At 40.6% G+C, this 18,608-nt stretch overlaps 1 protein-coding gene across 1 annotated transcript in view; it reads right to left on the minus strand.

Moving 5' to 3' along the window:
• The window catches only part of rab26 (RAB26, member RAS oncogene family), a gene marked incomplete at both ends in the record, with an annotated part of 80,573 nt that overhangs the window by 29,909 nt on the left and 32,056 nt on the right, over nucleotides 1-18,608 (minus strand). The window contains 2 exons of the mRNA XM_080517599.1: nucleotides 9,201-9,267; nucleotides 12,642-12,683. Coding sequence (XP_080373725.1) covers nucleotides 9,201-9,267; nucleotides 12,642-12,683 — 109 coding nt within the window. The remainder of the gene's footprint in view (nucleotides 1-9,200; nucleotides 9,268-12,641; nucleotides 12,684-18,608) is intronic.

Genomic DNA, 18,608 nt, shown 5'->3' on the forward strand with positions numbered 1-18,608 from the left:
TGGTCACAATTCGCCCATCTATTTCGGATGAAGCCGCTTGTTTGTTTACTCCATCTTGACAAGCCCGTGAAGGGTGTTTAATGAGTTGTAATCACCGTGAGCTTGTTGTGCCTCTGTCAAATTGAGAAAACACAGAGGGAGAGAGAAAAGAGAGGGATGTGTGAAGAAGAAGACAAAAGGGGAAAGAGAGAGGTGATCAACTCTGCAAGTTAATTTCCTCCCAGAATAAAAACCACGAGCAGTTGCTTTTCCTTCACCCTCCTTTAATCCAATTACATCTTGCCCAAAGCAAGACGGATGAAGCAAGGAGAACTTCCTCACGGCAGCAGAGGTGCGAGTTTCCGTATCACAGGTAGCCAAAATAATGGACACAAGAGATAACAAGTCCAAAAATATGGGGAAAGCCAATCGAAAGGGCAAAAGAAATTGGTTTTAAGGTATGGAGCTTTTACTGTCACAATATCGCTTGTAAATATGTTCCGATAGCTTCCAAACTCAATTTGTGTACTCAAAATTGTGTTGAGGAGTTGAGCCTAATTTATACCCATATGCAAATGAAGGCTATGTGTTTCCGCAAACCCCTTCCTCCTACACTTTATTGGAGAAGTGTTGAGAAATTCAATAGCAACAAACAACACATAGCCCAGGGAAATTCTGGATGCAGTGCCATCCACAACGCTTTGCACACCTCCACTAATATGGACGACACCGTGCGGGAAGTGATCTTGTAAGCTCATGGCTACAGTCTGCTGGCTAACATTTGCAGCATCACATACAACCTTGACGCAGGACTTTCAGAGGTGAAGGTACTGCGTAGAGGCTACGCACTGCCCGGTGCATAGTGTAGACGCATATATCTCTGCTTTTAAGTGAGATACACATTGTTTAATTTCTGTTCTTTGTAAAGTTGATGATTGACAAAATCACAATCAGTCAATTATCACCATCATCATCAAGAAACCAGTTTAATATGTTTGGTCATTGGTACATGAGCCTGTAGAAATCACAAGATGGTAGATCTCATGGTCAGTATCAATACTTAAATAAGCTTTTGGTAGTTAGGATCCCAAAGAGTGTTCAATAAATCTTAAAAATCCTCCAACCTTTTCCCATCAATAACGCATTTTCACGACACTACCTCTGAGTGTCACAACTCACAAGATTGTTTCTTTAATGGGTAGGTCATCACTGGACATGATGTTCTGAAAGTTTGATGAAAGAGAAATTAACTGTGGTCAGAACAGTACAAAGACACACTGTTCAACCCCCGACATGACCCCTGGTCGAGATGATCAGCAAATCAATACAACTCATGTTTGATTTTCCGAGCGACCGGGAATTTGACAGTCAGTGTCCCCACAGGAACCCCTGAGCAGGAAAAGAGAGGGGGACGTAGAGGGAAGTGATCCATAAAGAGCATGGCCATCCATCATCCTTCAGATGATAACCGCAGTCAATGAACACTCGCTCACCTTGCATGCTCTCCTTCTTTGAATATAAGTCACATAAACAAGCAATATTTACAACCAGTGCAAACAAACAGATGCAGGAAAGTGATATACTGGGAAAATTCATACATAAATTTGGGGATTTTCTCTAGTGCTTTACAACAACCACAACCAGAAGTTAAAATCAAACAGGGCTGTTCACACACTTGATATGCCTGGGGCCTGGGTCTCTGGCTCGGCTACTCTAAAAAACATGATGCACTGTGACACTTAACCGTCACGGAATTATGAATTTGGTTTAAATCTGTGTTAAAGTTGTAACCTCAACTTCTTCCACCACCATAATCCTTTGGCACTGGGGACATTTACATCATACATTTATTGTACTTCTTTAAACTTAAATTTCTTTAACTTCTTTAAACTTAAATTAAAAAAATTTGGTAGATTATAGGTTAGTTCAGTTTTTTTCTATTGATGATGTAAGGTTGCAATCTTGAGTCAAGAAACAGCCTAAAAAACCATTTGAATCAATCATGTTGACGTCCCCTTTTTTTCCAAATCTGTACAGACATTTGTGCTCACTTGCTGATGAATTTATCCAAACTCTTGACAGGTGCCATTGTACGACTAAAATCAATGCCACTCACTCCGCAAGAATTAAAACAAGAGTTTCAAAAGTGACTTTTACACGCTGGAATAATTAGCATGCAAGGCCTGAATACTTCCATCAACTTGCAAACACCAGTACTGCATCCGTTTCTGCCCATTAGCACCTTGACAATTAACGACCAGACTTATTATTACTATACAGTGAAGGCTGATACATATGCGGGTGTCATGTATCAGACTGATGAGTTTCATTTTATCCCCTCAGGCAAGTTAACGGTACGACAAAATGTGAAATCACTACGAGTGTCTCATTCCACTATCACCTTCATTAGACGTCTGACAATACCAGCACCAGCCGTCATTTCTGCCCTTTCTCATAAGTGGGGCCCATGGGGCTCCATTTCATGGCACTCTTTGTACAAAGGGCTGGATTATTAACAGCAGACAATTACTAAAGTCCCCAGGTATCTGTAGCTGAAACCTTTAACGTTGGGGGGGGGGGGGGTTTCAAGAAAAGGCAAGAGTGTATTGAACAGGTAAAGCATGTGGAATATGCTTAGCTGGGTCGATACCCGAGCAAAGACTTTTCTCTCTACGAACAATACAGAGAGACACTTTCTAGGATTTTCTCAACTCACTTCACAACCCTAAGAACAAGACCTTATGCATCATTTTAATATGCAAAAAGTGCCAAAATGTGTGTTTTAGTAAGCCAAGGGAAAAGACATTCAGAGTTTGATGATGCATTATAAAGACCATCGCACTTCCGTCAGTGTTTTCATGCAAACTCTGCTCCCCACCTGCCTCTTTCTTTTGTTCTCTTTCTTCTTCACCCTTAAGTTCCTCTTCCTTGCTTCTTATTTTCCTCATGCTTTTCCCGAGGATATGTTAGCCTATATCATGCTCCTGATGGAAGCCCACAGCTGATCATTAGTACTGAAGGTAGTGGCTCAAGAAAACAGAACACAGGGAATAAAAAATGTTGCGGTCTCAAAGGAATGAGGTTTGGTGGAAAGGCAATGTAAGAACTGAATGACACTAATGTAAAATGAAATAAATGTAGCCCTGACGTCTTCCACAGCTGTCAGTTGTCTCTACCTTACAATTTCTTGTGAGCTCATTCAAACAGTGTCGGGAACATTTTGACCACAAGACAAGTAAATGAGAACTACAAGGAATACTTTGTCCTCAGACTCACTGGTTTACCTTGTGTGGCAGGAAAAATTGATATGTTCTGCAGTGGTGTATCGTACATGATATTCCTTTGTTTTAGTACAACATAGCCAAAGGTATTTCAAGACCCAACCCAGAGCAAGACAAGGTCAGGCTAATAGAATTCTAGACAAGACCAAAGCAAGGAAGTCAAGACCTTCAGGGTTCAGGACAAATATGAAGGAAGGTGAACACAAGAAGTTTATCAAGAAGTTTATCACAACAACACCTTTTTTATTTGGAATCAGACAATGAAGGCCAAAGCATGGGAAGTCCAGAACCACACCAGAGTGTTTCAAGACCAAGATTTTAAGGGATTGAGAGCAAATGGGAATTCAAAATTTAAAAATCTTTGAAATGGAATAATTGACCGATACACTGAAATGTCAACAAACGAACGTTAAATTTATTTTTATTTTCTGTCAAATTTATTGCTGTCTTTGGAACATAATTAGCCCATTTCACTCAAAAAAAAATTGTGTGTTCATGAAAAAATCATATTGAGGAGCGAAAACGTTGATGGTAGAGTATATAAAAGCTGGTAAACTGCTTGTAAACAATGAGTCCAGATCCATTCTGAAGAAGGTATTTCATTGTGTGCATCTACTTAGATTTGAAATGGAAATGTTTTATTATTCCCACACTATACTCTTGAACTCTATACCCTTTTAAAGCAGTCATTCACTCTCAGAAATTAATTCCAACAACACCATCATTACTTCATAAATGTGGGGGAGTAATTATGCTGATGAACCGTCAGAAACATGTTCAAATCTAATCAGATTAAATTGCCACGTCCATGTAGCATCAACATCGAACTGCTTTATTGAGATGAAGCTTCATGCCAGAACTTCTACGGAGAGAAATGATGATGGCCGTTACAGCAAATTGAAGCAGCGAAAGCACGTCGTTCGGAACAATGCAGCCTCAACGACCCCTTCAATCATAAACCAGCCATTTAGAGACCTGTAACGCAGCCATTACAACATCTATTAACTCACTTTTTCTGCTCTTTGAGACTTGTTGTGTTTGCTCTCTTTTGTGCACTAACAATTGAAAAGAGCATTGCATTCATTTTGAGCTGAAATGTCAGCAATTAGACAAGGTGACATAAGTGCGGCAAAAGTGACTGATCACATAGAAAACGTCGTAATGGTGATTTTTTTCCTCTCTCTTGGGATTAAAACGATTCCTGCTGCATTCTATGCCAATGCAACTTCATGAATGCATGGAGGGGCTTTGAACAGACACATTCAGTCTCTTCTCGTCTTTGCACTCTGGAGAACCTTGAGCTTCATTGTTTTTTTAAGTCCTTTGTGATCATTTTAGTGTTTCATTTTGAGACGTAGTGCCACTTCATTACCGACAAACCTCTATTGAAAGCTCCACAAGGTTTTGCCGTACCCGTTTTATTCATTCTACAAATTCACTCGATTCAATGGTTAGTTGAGAGGCCATGGGAAATGTTGAACTTGTTTATTTTATTTAACGTAATTAATGCAGTTTTGCAGTTTCCTTACTGGAGCATGTGTAAAGTGTCTGTGGGTGCAGCACCGTGAATACAAAGCAGCACAATACCGAATGGAATAATATTGAGACAGCAAGTTTCACTTTAAAAAGTTACCTGAAGGCTGATTGAGAAAGAGAAAGTCCTTAGCTCACTTTGTAATGCCGATTTAAGTAATTCTGCAGCAAAACAGCAGGTTGTTGGCTGACCAGGATCCACCAAACTGCTAAAGCTGGAACAAATACTGGCAGGTAAAATATTAAATAAATATTTCTCCTCTTTCTCTCTTTCCCTGGCTCTCATGTATCGTGTGTGTGTGTGTGTGTGTGTGTGTGTGTGTGTGTGTGTGTGTGTGTGTGTGTGTGTGTGTGTGTGTGTGTGTGTGTGTGTGTGTGTGTGTGTGTGTGTGTGTGTGTGTATTACAGTATATTATTGCCACTTTGTTCATGTAATAAATGTACAACTTTGTTTCTAGAAATATTCAAATTCAAGTGGTGGACCTGCACTCTAACAAAAAACAGTCGACCAGTGTTCAGTCGACATTAATTCTGTGGTTTTCCCTCAATAAATATCCATTACAAGTTTCAGTCTTCAGTAGAAAAACTATGCAATTAATGAAGCCAGGATTTCAATCTGACCCCTGACCAGACCCAGGTTTGAACAACCTCCTCAAAATATGTCTGTTCTATCTTTTTGTTACCTTCTATCCCCTAATCCCAACCGAAACAGCAGCCGCCACATCTCGGCCTGGTCCGAGCAAAGTTTTCTACCTGCCAAAAGGGAATTTTTAGGAGGAATTGTTGGGATTTTTTCTGTAAAAGTGCCTTGAAGTCATTGTGTTGTTTTTGGTCCCCCCCCACAAAAAAATAATTTAGTTCCTCTAAACTTCTTTTGATCGCATCACGTTCCCACTCTTTCCCTCACTTTCAACTATAATCCCACGTCTCTGCCTCCTGTCCCCATTACTTCTCTCACCAACCACATCTGATTCCCCTCTTTTTTAGCATTGTTTTGTTCCACACTGAGGAAATGACAACTGTCATCTCCATTGGGAGATAAGGGGGGAAAAAATGAAAGGAGAAAAAAAGCCTGTGTCTGGACTCAGCTGGACCTTTACGGCGCCCTCTACACCAGATGCACCTGCCAGATTGCACTGAGCTCCTTCCAGGCACTACCTCATTTGTAGTGATTATCTGCATTTCTTTGCTCTCTCATTACAGCTTTAATGACAACTGAGATTGGGGGCCAGACAACAAACATCAACAGCTTTCCAGGGGGCAACGCAGCACTACGAGATGCACCAGATTCTCCGTGAAGAATGACTGAGCTGTCATCATCAAGATGTTTTTGTGACTCAAGGGATGGGAAAGTAGGCCAGTGGAGTTATTAATCACAAAATATTGTTTGAAAATGTCCATTCTAACCATGAATTAGTTGACATATCTCTCATAAATCACAATTTGATCAACCCCACAGCGATCAAAGTGATCATTTTGACTTCAGGAGGAAGCAAGCATCACTACTGAGCATGAATGTGAGTGCCCGGGATGGTTGTGTCATTTTGTAATGGATGCATTTAAAATAAATAATCTTAGCAGGTGCAGCAAATCTCATATTTATTGTCTGAACATTTTTTTTTAGCTTGTCAAAACCTGGCGTAAACATTTACCACAAGGCAACATTGCTGCCATCTGTTCAGCCGAATGTTTTGTAATATAGTCTCTATGGAGAAAATTGGTAGCTGGCATAACCTGGAAAGATTGTTTTAAACATTTCAACAAGTAGTACTTTAACATTTGCTTTAGTTTAAAGGTTAAATTACATGTCTGATCGCTACAGTCACATATCTGGACATTAAGTAGGTTTTGTACAGACAATATTCAGTCATGAGTTGAGGTATTGCTAATGATAGGAATTTAAATGAGATTCATACCTTTTATGTAACGCACCTGAATTTGCCGAGAGTTACTCATTACATTACACATGATGTGATGGCTCAATACGTCTTGGACTTGCTCACTTCTTTGCATCAACTCTACACATGGGGTAAAAAACGGATCCTGTTTTCCATAGTATAAATTCAAAATAAAACCATCCCAAATGTAGCACATTCTTTTTTTTACAGGATCAAACACACAATTAAACCCAAACTTAGCAGGACTCACTGCCCCCTTTCCAAAACACAAATAGTTAATAATACCAATGTATCCCCTTTATCCTTTATTCCCTGAAGAATATGAACTAACTGGTGACTGCATCTTTAAAAATAGATCAGGAATGGGAAACATTGATCCACATGAGAGCTGCAAAAATGTAATTTCCACTACTATTTATAAGGATTATAAAAGCTAATTTAATAAAAAAAAAAAAAATTCCATATCTCCAGGTTTAATAAGCAGTAGTGTAGTCGTACTAATACTGCAGTAATTTGTAGCACTTTCTATTAATACATGCTGTAAATGACCACCATTCTAGAATTACCTGTGAAACCTTTAATGTATTCACAATCTGGGTTATGAGCCACATGCAGGCCACAGATTGTGAGAGATGTGATGTTTCATCTTGTTATATCCTGATCCTCCTCTTGGTGGTCGGTCTCAGTGCAGGTTATGAATCCCTCCCACTTCATTAGGGACATGAACTGTCCTAACATCAAAGGGAATGTCAATTAAATATCATCAAACGTGGTTTCACTCATTTCTTACCCTTTAAAATCTTGTCCAGGTCTGTTCTCTTCAGAGCCGGGGTTTAATTCATGGTTGAGAAGCAACTGAAGCCAACTTAAAGGGAAGGTTTGAATGGGATTCAATGATCCCTCTCAATGTTGTTCTTAGAGGTGTTGTCGTCAAGACCAACTAATCCAAAACTCAGTCAAGGCCAGGTAGCTCAAGACCAAGACCAAGACTTTACGGGATCAAGGCCAAGACAAGACCAAGAGTTTAAGGGGCCGAGAACAAGTCAAGACCAAGACAATGCCAAGACTTTAAAGGGCTTAGACCAAGTCTCAAGGATGGTTTCAAGAACAACTATAGCGTTTTAGTGATCCTCACCTGAACAAGGCTAGAGTACACTTTGACTGAAGGTGATTTTTTTGTTGTTATTTTTCTATTATGGGGACAAGATGCAGACATAATCACAGGAAAGCGACTAATAATTTGGGCTTTCACCTTCAGGGAGCTTCCGTGCTATACATTTTTACACAGTTGATGCTCAGAGCTCTCCGAACGTCTGATCTTTACATGTCAGCCTCTGAGTCACCGGAAGATGTTCATTAGTTCACGTGATTCGGCAGCTTTTGTGGCAGCTGCGTTTCAGACTGCAGCCTCTCCCCTGGTCCGGCCTGTCAGATCGAATGAGCTTTAGTTGAAAGTCCGAAACAGTCGAACAAACTCGGAGGAGGAGGTTTCGAGGCTCCCTGGATGCCTTGTTAAAGATCAGTGAGGGTGAAGGGCTGCACCGGCGGATCAAAGATAAGGCTGGGCATTTGGCCAATCTCACACATTCACGTGCTGGAGAGAAATCCCACGTACAGTTCCTAGGACACACAATTCTATAAAAACCTGCACACACGTGCAATCGAACACAAGCACATGTATTTGCAGATAAGAATATACAAGAGGCTGAAGTGGGTACATATTTCCAACCACTTCCTTCGACTTTCAGAACTTACAGAACCACTTGCTGATGCTGTTTGTATGCCGGTTTGTGTTCTGGATTTTGTCCGTACAGCAATGTCTTGGTGGTTCTGTGTTTTTATGACTGTTGTAGGGAGCGAAATAAAATCAAATTCTCATTACAGGGGCTTCTCGTTTTTTCACGTCCTCAACGCTGACACACACACACACACACTCACACACACACACACCGAGCTGTCGCACCCTCCCATGCTGTGTGTGAGACAGACTCATTTTCCCACCCAGCGGTTCGTCTCTCTCTTAACAGAACCTGCACGTAGCAGTGGGCCGCTGACAAATGTCTGCACACACGTCCAAACAGTCCTGTTTCCATCACTTCAGGAGATATTTGACCTACTTCCCTTCCTTTCCCAACTATAATGCTTGCTACAACCTCAACCTGACCTTTTATCATATATAGTAATTAAAAGAGCGATGGGGACTTGGTGTTCGTCCCTAAAGAGAATCGAGTCCCCACAGAGTGCAACAGCTTGTGGTCCTAATAACAAAAGTAACACGCTTACACTCACATAAATGCAGCCTGTGAAATGAACAGCGACTTTTTTGTTATCCCGACAGAAATGATGCACAACGGGGAGCGAGTATCCCGCCAACGTCAATCACACGTTAATGATGCAAGAAAAGCTTCAGTCACAATGGCTCTGCGTGTGTTTGGAGGGGGGGGGGGGGGGGGGGGGGGGGGCGGGGGGAACAATGTCAGTCACAATGAAATGGGTGGAGGAGTCATACCGTGCGCATCACGGTAGTAAGCGTGTGTGACGCTCCGGAATCGCTCCTGACCAGCTGTGTCCCAGATCTGAGGAGGAGGAGGAGGAGGAGGAAGAGGAGAATGACAGGACATTATCATGAAAATCAGTTACTATGACAACATCTGTGTTCACACATAAAACACGTGTGCATGCTATTGTCGTTCTACTTAATACCTCAACACAGCCTTCTCTCAACTCTAATGGGCTGGTATTCAGTAGCTTCATTGTCAAGTTGGCTCAAGAGGGTTAGGGGTACGTGGTTATTATCCGATGAATCTATTACGCAATGTCATCACAAAGCTTGAGCCACAAAACCATAGTGGGCCGTGAAGCTGACCAGTGCAGTATGTTGGTTGTAATGCTTTTAGGCCAGTCATCTCACTTCAGTCATTTTCACTGCATCAGCATATGTGTCAAGCACCGTGACCGACACCGTCATTAAAGTTTCATGAACCTGACAAAATGAACACACTGTCTCTGTATGTGGAGTCTTTTGTGCATTGGTCCAGCTACGAGATCTTTGCTTTGCACAGTTACACAGGACTGTCCTGCTCAGAACGTTTTTATGTCGCAGGTAAACATTCTGCTGTGCTCAACAAAAATGTCACATTTCTTTGGAAAGGTAGCTAACAAATCGAAAAGCATGTTGTAAATGAATCATAAAGTCGGGTTCCAGTGCCTCGAGCTTGGAACATGAGCGTGTGGAGCGGAGGTGATGAATTGTGTTATCTGGGCTCGCACAGTTGCTGGGAGGCTTTTGTCAAGATAATTGTGACCAGTGATGGCTTACTTTTGTTTTGTCTTTGGTTGAGCGCTCGTGTCGGGCAGATTACAAAATGCTGAGTTCAGGGATTTTATTTTTCAATGATAACCAAGGTCCTCCTGCAGTTCGGGGCAGGTTCGATGGCAGGTTTCAAACATCACACCCATAATGTATTCAAAGCACTTTGTGAGCATTTTACCAACTCCTTAAAAAAAAGAGCATGTGCTTCATCCTTTCAGAATCCAGAATCCATTTTTCATGTCTGCCGAGAGTGATGTCATCATTATTTTGACCAACATGTCAGAGATCAATATCAGGTCATACTTGTACCCATCTGTGTCTTTTTATGACTCATTCTCTGTTAAATGTTAAAAGTTAAAGTAATTGCAGTTGATAATCACATTGTTCTAATATAGGTGGATCTTTCTGTTTGTTTTTAAGTTCAATATGTCAAAATAAGACATCACCAAATGAGATTTATGATCAAACCTGACAAACAATAAGGCAAACAATTCAGCTCCTAATTATAGCAATACATCTCGTGTTTTACGTCATTTCTTGAGATTTTATTAAATTGGTGTCAGCATGTCAACAATGAAGGGAACGAGAGTCTGTGAAGAAAACGCTCACGATGATTATTTTTCACCAACCTCCATGGTTGCTCTCAGCTCTTGTTTGTTTCGCTCAGGTTTCACAAAAATGCGACTTTGTGTTTTATTCTTTAGGCTCTCGTCGGTTTTCAGATGTCTCGGCCAGCTGTTTCATTCAAACAACTCAGATAAATCCCGTTCATGTGAGGAAATAAAGCTGATTGGTAAAGACGGCAAATAAATGCATACTTTCACTGCTGAAGAGATGAATATTTCCCTCAGGAGCTGGTAGAGACAAAAACAGAGTGAACTTGAGGCCAAGAAACTAGACTCTGATAAATGCTGAAGCTTCTTAATGCGTGGTGAAGTTCACACGTTTCAAAAGGGAAAATATGGACTGTCTATATGAAATGCTGCATTTTTGAAAGATATAAAATAGAAAAGTTTGGCCTTTGTGTACGTTCAGCTTAGAGATTGATACAACGTGGGCTTTTGCAAAATCGTAAATGTTGGCAAAAATGCAAAAGATAAAAAGCACCAGGATGTCATGTGCGTGTCATCCAAGGTAGCACTGGAGATAAAGGGGCCCATCAGAAGATGATGGGATATGTTCACGTTTTTAAGTCTTCAACCGGCTCACTACTCTTTTTATTCTCTATTATGCATTGTACTAGATAGGTATGTTTGTTTCTACATGTTTAAAATCATTGGGCTGCATTGTCATTTTATTTGTCACAGTGCTGTGGTGAATATGTTATATATAATGACATGGCTGGTGAGTGTTTAACCCGGTATTAATAAGAGAGAAAACCAGAAATATGATATTTTCTTTTGATGACTTTTAAAACTGTGGAGACGCAGTAGATCTTTGAAGGGATGCTGTCGACACAAATGCGCAATGGCATTTTCCCCTTATACTGTGATGTACTAATCACGCCATTAAGTGGTTCACTCATTCTGAGGGTAAACAGTACAGAGGTGGCTCCAAGTTTCACTAAACCCATTATAGAGATTGCTTCTGAAATATCATATTTGACAAGGAGACTAATGGAAGAACAGACATTGATTGGAGAAGAGAAAGACGAGGGTGAGAGATCTAAAGCATCGTGTAATTGAGGTGTAAAACTCATCAGACAGTACCTAATGTTGTTTTTTTTTTTTTTTAACAGAACGTGGACTCGTCTGTATCTCAGCCAGTCTGTGTCCCTCGCTGATAACGTCCAGGCGTGGTAATCTGATGGAGAGGCTGCTATTCCCTCCAGTGTCTCCAGTCAGGCAGAGCAGGAGGCTAATTGACTGATTGAGATTAACCGAGCCCTCATTAACTTATCGTTTGCACTGCTTCACCCTCGCCCAGCAGGCAATAAAGATACATGGGAGGTATTTACGCCATGGAAAAGTGTTGGCGGGGATTTGTTGTGGAAAAAAGGAACCCACACATATGGTTTTATATAGAAGGGAATATGACCTCAGAGCATTTCAGAGCACTACAACAGGGGATTTCAATGTCTTCAGTTGGTTTTCTATCAATCGCAATTTCATAGATGGGGTCAAATATAGACATTGAAGACAATCTGCTTGTTGCCGTTTTATTACTGACATAATGAATATTGAGATGAAAAAAGTAATTAAGGGGTAAAACTGAATTTTAGAGGGAAAGCTTGGGTGAAAGGGGGATAACTTTCACTGAGAAGACACGAGTTCAAGTCTTGCGCTAATATGACAGTAACTCAGTAACAAGTAGTTGTAGTAACTTATAGTTTCATGTAAGTAACTTCTTTAATCTCTAATATAACAATAGTGATCTAACCTCGCCGTTGTGCTGGTAAACCAATGAGTGACTGTTTTACAGTTCATGGTAATGCATCTTCTAAATGCATAATGCCAGAAACCCCCAGACTCTATATACAGTCTACAGTATAAATAATAAAGGTCTATTAAGGTATCCGGGAGGGAGAAGTGGTTCTGACGCCACTGTTCACTCAGATTGATAAAAAGAAAACACAATACCAGCCATTCAAATGGACTGTTACTACTCAATGCAGATGAATAGAAATTTGAGTCTTACCTGCAGCTTGACCTTAACAGCATCGATGGTCATGACTTTATTCTGGAAGGGAAAAAAAAGATAATAAAGCAACGTTTAAAATTATGTATATATGCGTAAACCCTGAAACACAACTCTGCTTCAGAGTACAGAAGAATTACAGTCATATGCAATGATACTTTCAGCTGGAGGCCTTACGTGTAAATCCAGTCAAACACGTGAAGGCTGATGTATTCTGATGGGCTTTTGTTGACCATGTGAGGTGTAACAAGGGGTTGGCCTCTGATGTGACACTAGGTATTAGCATTGCAATGGTGTCGGCGCTGTGTTACTGCAAGCCGCACACCTTTTGTTCGGATGAAGGCCTTTGTTTCAGGCGCTTGCATCATATACCAATATTGCCCAGCTGTTTTGGCATAGGCCATGCACACACAAAGCGCCTTATTCTACAAGAACACATACATTTTCTCATGATCAATCGGGTAAGTCCTACATCATGATGTCTTAACTCTATAATTTGGATTGTAAACGTACATCTTGTCATCCTGATGGTCTACGTGTGATCTATCAACTCAAACATATCACTGACTCCGAGCTAACTGCTTGTTATGCACCTGATGTAATGCTCAAGCTTTGATGATGATCTCTTCAAACTTTATACATTTGCTCCCTACTCGCAGTCATCTCGCTCAACCTGCCCCCCTCACCCCGAGGACAAAGGGGGGGTGAGAAATGTGCCAGTAGAGTTTCTGCATGCAAATTAAACGGATGCTCACTCCGCTCTGCCTCCGATGATGAGGCAACAGAATTTGGCATTCATTGACATGCTCTGAGGTCTCTGCGGGGTGACGCCCCTGAGGGGTTTTTCCTTTAGCACAAGCAGAAGCCGTTGGAGTTCTATTTTTGCAACAAAAACAAGAAAAACTATTTTCACACTGAATTACTCAGAGACTTCAACCATTCCGAAATGGAAAATAAAGAAGAGGCCTTCAAGAAGTTGCCCCATTCACAACCAGCCCTGTCAAAGCTTGACAAGAGCCTTCAAACTCAGGGAATAAAATGGAAAGGTTAAATTAAAGGTCTATTTACTTTCGAGCTCAAGGTCAAGAAACACTCCACAAAAGGCATGGCTGCGAAGATATCCCCCCCATGGATTGGAGGTCATATTTCAATTATCCACATGGAGATCAAATACCAGAACAAGTGAATGAAGTTTAAGTGGTCACACTTAAACGTCACTCCACTCTAAATCAAAATACTGGACAAATATCAAGAGGGAAAAATGGTGTCCTTTTCTGATGTAGATAATAAGAAGGAGGCACTATCACAGGCAACGTTGCCAGTGGTCTGTCAGTTTCATCTTGAAGTGTCACACAGCCTGTATGCACTTCTTTCATTTCTTATTCACTTCTAATCTCAACGGTTACTTTAGGTCCTGCTTCACTGGTTTCTATCCTGATGTTACGTATTTCCATATTCTTTTCTCAAGTCAACCATGAATGAGCCTTCTTGTTTCTTGAAAGACAGATAGAAAGCATACTATAGTAATCCCCTTTGGGAAATTCCCTTTTCCACATTTACCCATCCAATTTGTAGGAAGTGATGGGCAACCACATTACTGCAGTCCAGAGAGCTGATGGGGTTCAAGGGTCTTAACAGGAACCCACAGTTGCTCCCCGTCTACCGTGGGATTTCAACCTGTGAACTGCTCAGTCCGAGGCCACCAATGTCCAATCAAAAGACAGGAAAGGCCTCTTTGCTTGATTCAGACCGACAGTTTTGTCTGCCAATTTCATTGCATAAATAATGAAGGTACTTGTGTTTACCTGAGCTCATGGCCTTTTTTAAATTTTTCGAGTTCTATAAAGTGGACCTTAATTGGATGACAGGCCAGTTTGCTAAGAATCCAAGGAAAAAAATTTGCCACCAACATGTTCAGGATCCCCAAGGATTCATCCACAGAGCAAAGAGTGAGCTGCATAAACAGTGAACGTTAATGTTACAGTTAAGTACAGTTAAAGAAATAGTTTGCCATGTGTTGCCAGAGTTCTTTGCATCATTGTGGAAGAGTGAACTGGTTGCTACTGGTGGCAACAACTCATAAAGTAAACAGTGAGCCATTATTCATAGCTGGACCTTGACAGCTGGTGAAAAACGTAGGTGGATAGAGCCGGGTGGAGGTTTTAATGAAACTGACAGCTGTTTTAGTTTATACTACATATCTAACTTTTCACAATCTCATTATTTCCTTCGATTTGAAACCGCTTTGATAAATATATATTACAAGCGTGCAAACAAGGAAGATTCGGGATGTCATTTTATTTGTTTTATGCACCTTTTTTTTCCATTACCTTTACTGGATTATGAAAATGTAGCTCTCCCTGCCGACCGGGAGCAAGATGTCAAGATGCACTTAGAAAAAGAAAAGAAACATTTTTTGTTTTAACTTGGAAGGTCAGAAATTTGACAAACTACTCAAGATGACACCATAAAGATGAGCCCATCTGATAAAATTGGTGTCATTATTGCCTGGGTTGTTAATATTGTGAAAACATCAGTTGATGGACCCTGAACAGCAGAATACTGAGAAAAAGCACCAAAGCTAAATGGCAGAAATATTTGATCCGTTGGCCTCTTATTAGTTGCAGGGAAGTTATAGCTGCTTTTCATGCTTTTTCATTGAGGTGGTTGCCTGGAACGTATTTGAGACGAGAATTCCGCATGCTGATAAAAGAAAGCCAGTGAATACAGAAGAGCAGCAATCCTTCTGATGTGATAAAAGCACACCAATATGTGAAATACACAAACTATTAGTCTCCATTCAACAGACCTGCATGTCTGCTCGGCCGAAGTTAATTGGCTGATGAGTCACATATCATAGGCTAGACCAACTATGTAGACAGTCACTTAAATGAGTGGCTTACAGCGATGTTAAATTAGGTTAATCACAAGAACAAATGAGGCTAACACAGAGGTCTGCACCACTTAATGCTGCACCACCTGCACTCAAAGTTTCTTTTACTCTATATATGCATACCTAGAAACCTAGAGAAATGGACCCATTCAACAACATACAGTATTTTCCTTCATTCTTAATGCATTTCATCCATATTGTATGGAGTATTGGGGGTTATGGTTTGTTTACTTTACAAATGGGAAACACTTACCAGCTTCTAAGCCTCATTTCGGTGGCAGTAAAGAGCTTGGGAAGAGTGAACGCTCAAGGACTGAAAACAAACAACGAGCTTATGCAATGCAGAACTGCTTGAGCTCAAAGAAGTTGGCAGGGGTCTTCCGGTGTTGATTTGTGCTGGCAGAAAATCACATATTGCAACCTTAATTACTTGTCAAACACTTTTTTTCCAAGGTTCCCTCCATGATGGCTGCCAAACAGCTCAATGAAACTTACATGAGCATTTTCTGCAACCAAGAAAGGCCCATCAATCCTTGTTTGAGCAGCACTGACGGACCCGGTTCAAGGCAATTCTCGGTTTTGGACCAGAGCAAATGTTAATATGACAGTAGAATTGGGCTGTCCGGCCCTTAACCAGATCGTCCAAACGGCACCCTTTTATTTATCTGTCCATATGCTGCAAATTAATGGAGAAGTCATGTTGGAAAAACTTTCACTTGAAGTTTTTGCTGAGAGCAATTTCACTTGCAATAAAACAACAAAAGGCAACAAATGTTTCCATTTTTTCCTTATCTTTTGATCCCACTCACTGTCCCGACCCCAGCCGAACAGCACAGACTATCATTGATTATACTATATTATTCATTAGTGGGTATACAGGCAGATTTGTCAAAGACTCAATATAATTTGGCACAGTCCAAGGACTCAAAGGAGTCAAGGGAACCATTGAGGGAAAACGTAAGACTGATGTACAGCAACAGCTCTTTGGCCCATCTGCTATGATACTGAGGGTCAGGGTGTTTCCATATCAGGAGTTTGAGTGGAGTGATAGGTTTCAAGGGGGGCTAAAGGTCGATTGGAAATTTGTCTTGGAAAGTGAACGAAAATGGTCGTCTGTGTCTCTGTAGCTGCTGTGTTTGACTGTGTTTTAGCTATTGCAAGCTGGGAACACTTACAACCTTCTCACTGCTCAAAGTTGGACAAAGTTGTCTGAAAGATCAAAGATTTCATTTCGCCTAAAAAAAAATAAATAAAAAATAAAAAATTCTAATCTGTCGAACTCAAGTTAATGTATCATTTGATTTCAGCTAAATCTTTACAACGAAACTGATCGTGTTCAAATGGGTTTGTGATTCAAATCCACCAATGGGGTGGGAGACTTTATTCAAGCATTAACAGCCACTAAGCAAGTGGAAAACACTGGCGAAGAAAAGAATTAAAGTGTTGCTGTCCAAATTGTGCATTTTTCTTCTCTCCCTGCTTCGGGCCAGGGACTGTTATTAGTTTGGCTGTCCAGCAGATTCAGAGTTTTAAACATTTATAGGTAAGCAGTAATGGTTTTGTACAGTCAGTGGATATTTGTTGCATCTCTAACCTCACAGGTTTTTCCTATATTCCAAAATCCACTGCAGTGATATCTGCGGTGATTACTGTGAGACAAACAGGGATCATGGTAGAAATGTGACTCACGGTGTTACTAATGGCTTTTTTTGTCTTTTTTTTTTTTTTTTACTTCACGAGAGTAAAGATGTTAGCAGCACTGTGTGTAGGCTGGGTGTTTACATAACTGTGAGTTCACAACACCGTCCTGCAGAGTGCTGAAACCATAAAGCATTCCGTGATGTAGAAATGTGAAGCAGCTTTTAAGGAAATTGCAGCTGAATGAAAACCTGAATTTTATAAATATGGTTGTTTTACTGTATTTGGAGGACAACTGTAGGCCAACATGGTACATGTACATAAAACTGAATTATCCTTGTTTTTGCTTGCCCTTCCAGTGCTACACACATTTTTAATTTTCAATTTGGTATTGATGATGTGGTCCTTTATGAACTGTATGTTTTACTGAATGCACAAGTTATTTAACTTCGGTATTTCAAACTTACATCTAAGTCATGCTGTGATCAGAAAACATGCAAGGCTGATCATTATAGTGGAAGATGACAGAATTATCTACAGTGAGCTGCCTCAATTACTTCGAGTCCTTTTCCATTTTTTTCTGCATTACAGAATCAATGTTTCTGTGAGAGTCTGTATTCTCCTCTGGCAGCCTGAGTTTTCTGAATGTATCAATGCTAACGCCACATCTCTGCATATTAAATGGTGAATGTTAATGGTTTTTTTGCATGAACTTACATCAATGTTAATTTCAATACTTAAGTCACATATCTCTGGTAGTTGCATAAACTGTCTTGTATGAAATCTGAAGATCCAGTCCTCCAGTCTTAGCACCAAGTTGTCAGCCTTCCTCCTAATGTGAAACTATTAAATACAAATGAAGGAACATTTCTGCAATGTACTTCTTGAAAAAAGAAAAATGTCTTAATCTAAACGTGAGGGTTTTTCCATTCTGGAGAGGTTTGTTTCATGAGCTGGGTCGTCGACTCCAGGAGCACATTATTCATAGTTAAAGAATTCCTCCAAGTGCCATTTCGAGTAACTGTTACTGACCATCTGTGGTTCGTAAATTCTGAGGTGAGAAGGCGTTTGTCAGGTGTAAAACTGTAATTCTTTGAAGTACCATGGAAGATTACAACAGCTTTGGAGTCGACTGTCGATGTGATTCTGACTCATGGTGGGACAAGTGAAGCGTAAATTCATTGTTATTGGATTGACAAGCCATTTGTTCTACATGTTACATGCACGTCACCTCAGGTTTTCACACGCACACACACACACACACACACACACACACACACACACACACACACACACACACACACACACACACACACACACACACACACACACACACACACACACGTACACATTTTGCAGACTCCACTGACTCATCTCAACAACCAACCATTGCATTGTTTTCTCTTCGGGGTGGCAGAGAACGTGGGTGAAGACGA

This window comes from Blennius ocellaris (assembly GCF_963422515.1).
Source record: "Blennius ocellaris genome assembly, chromosome: 21".
NCBI lineage: Eukaryota > Metazoa > Chordata > Actinopteri > Blenniiformes > Blenniidae > Blennius > Blennius ocellaris.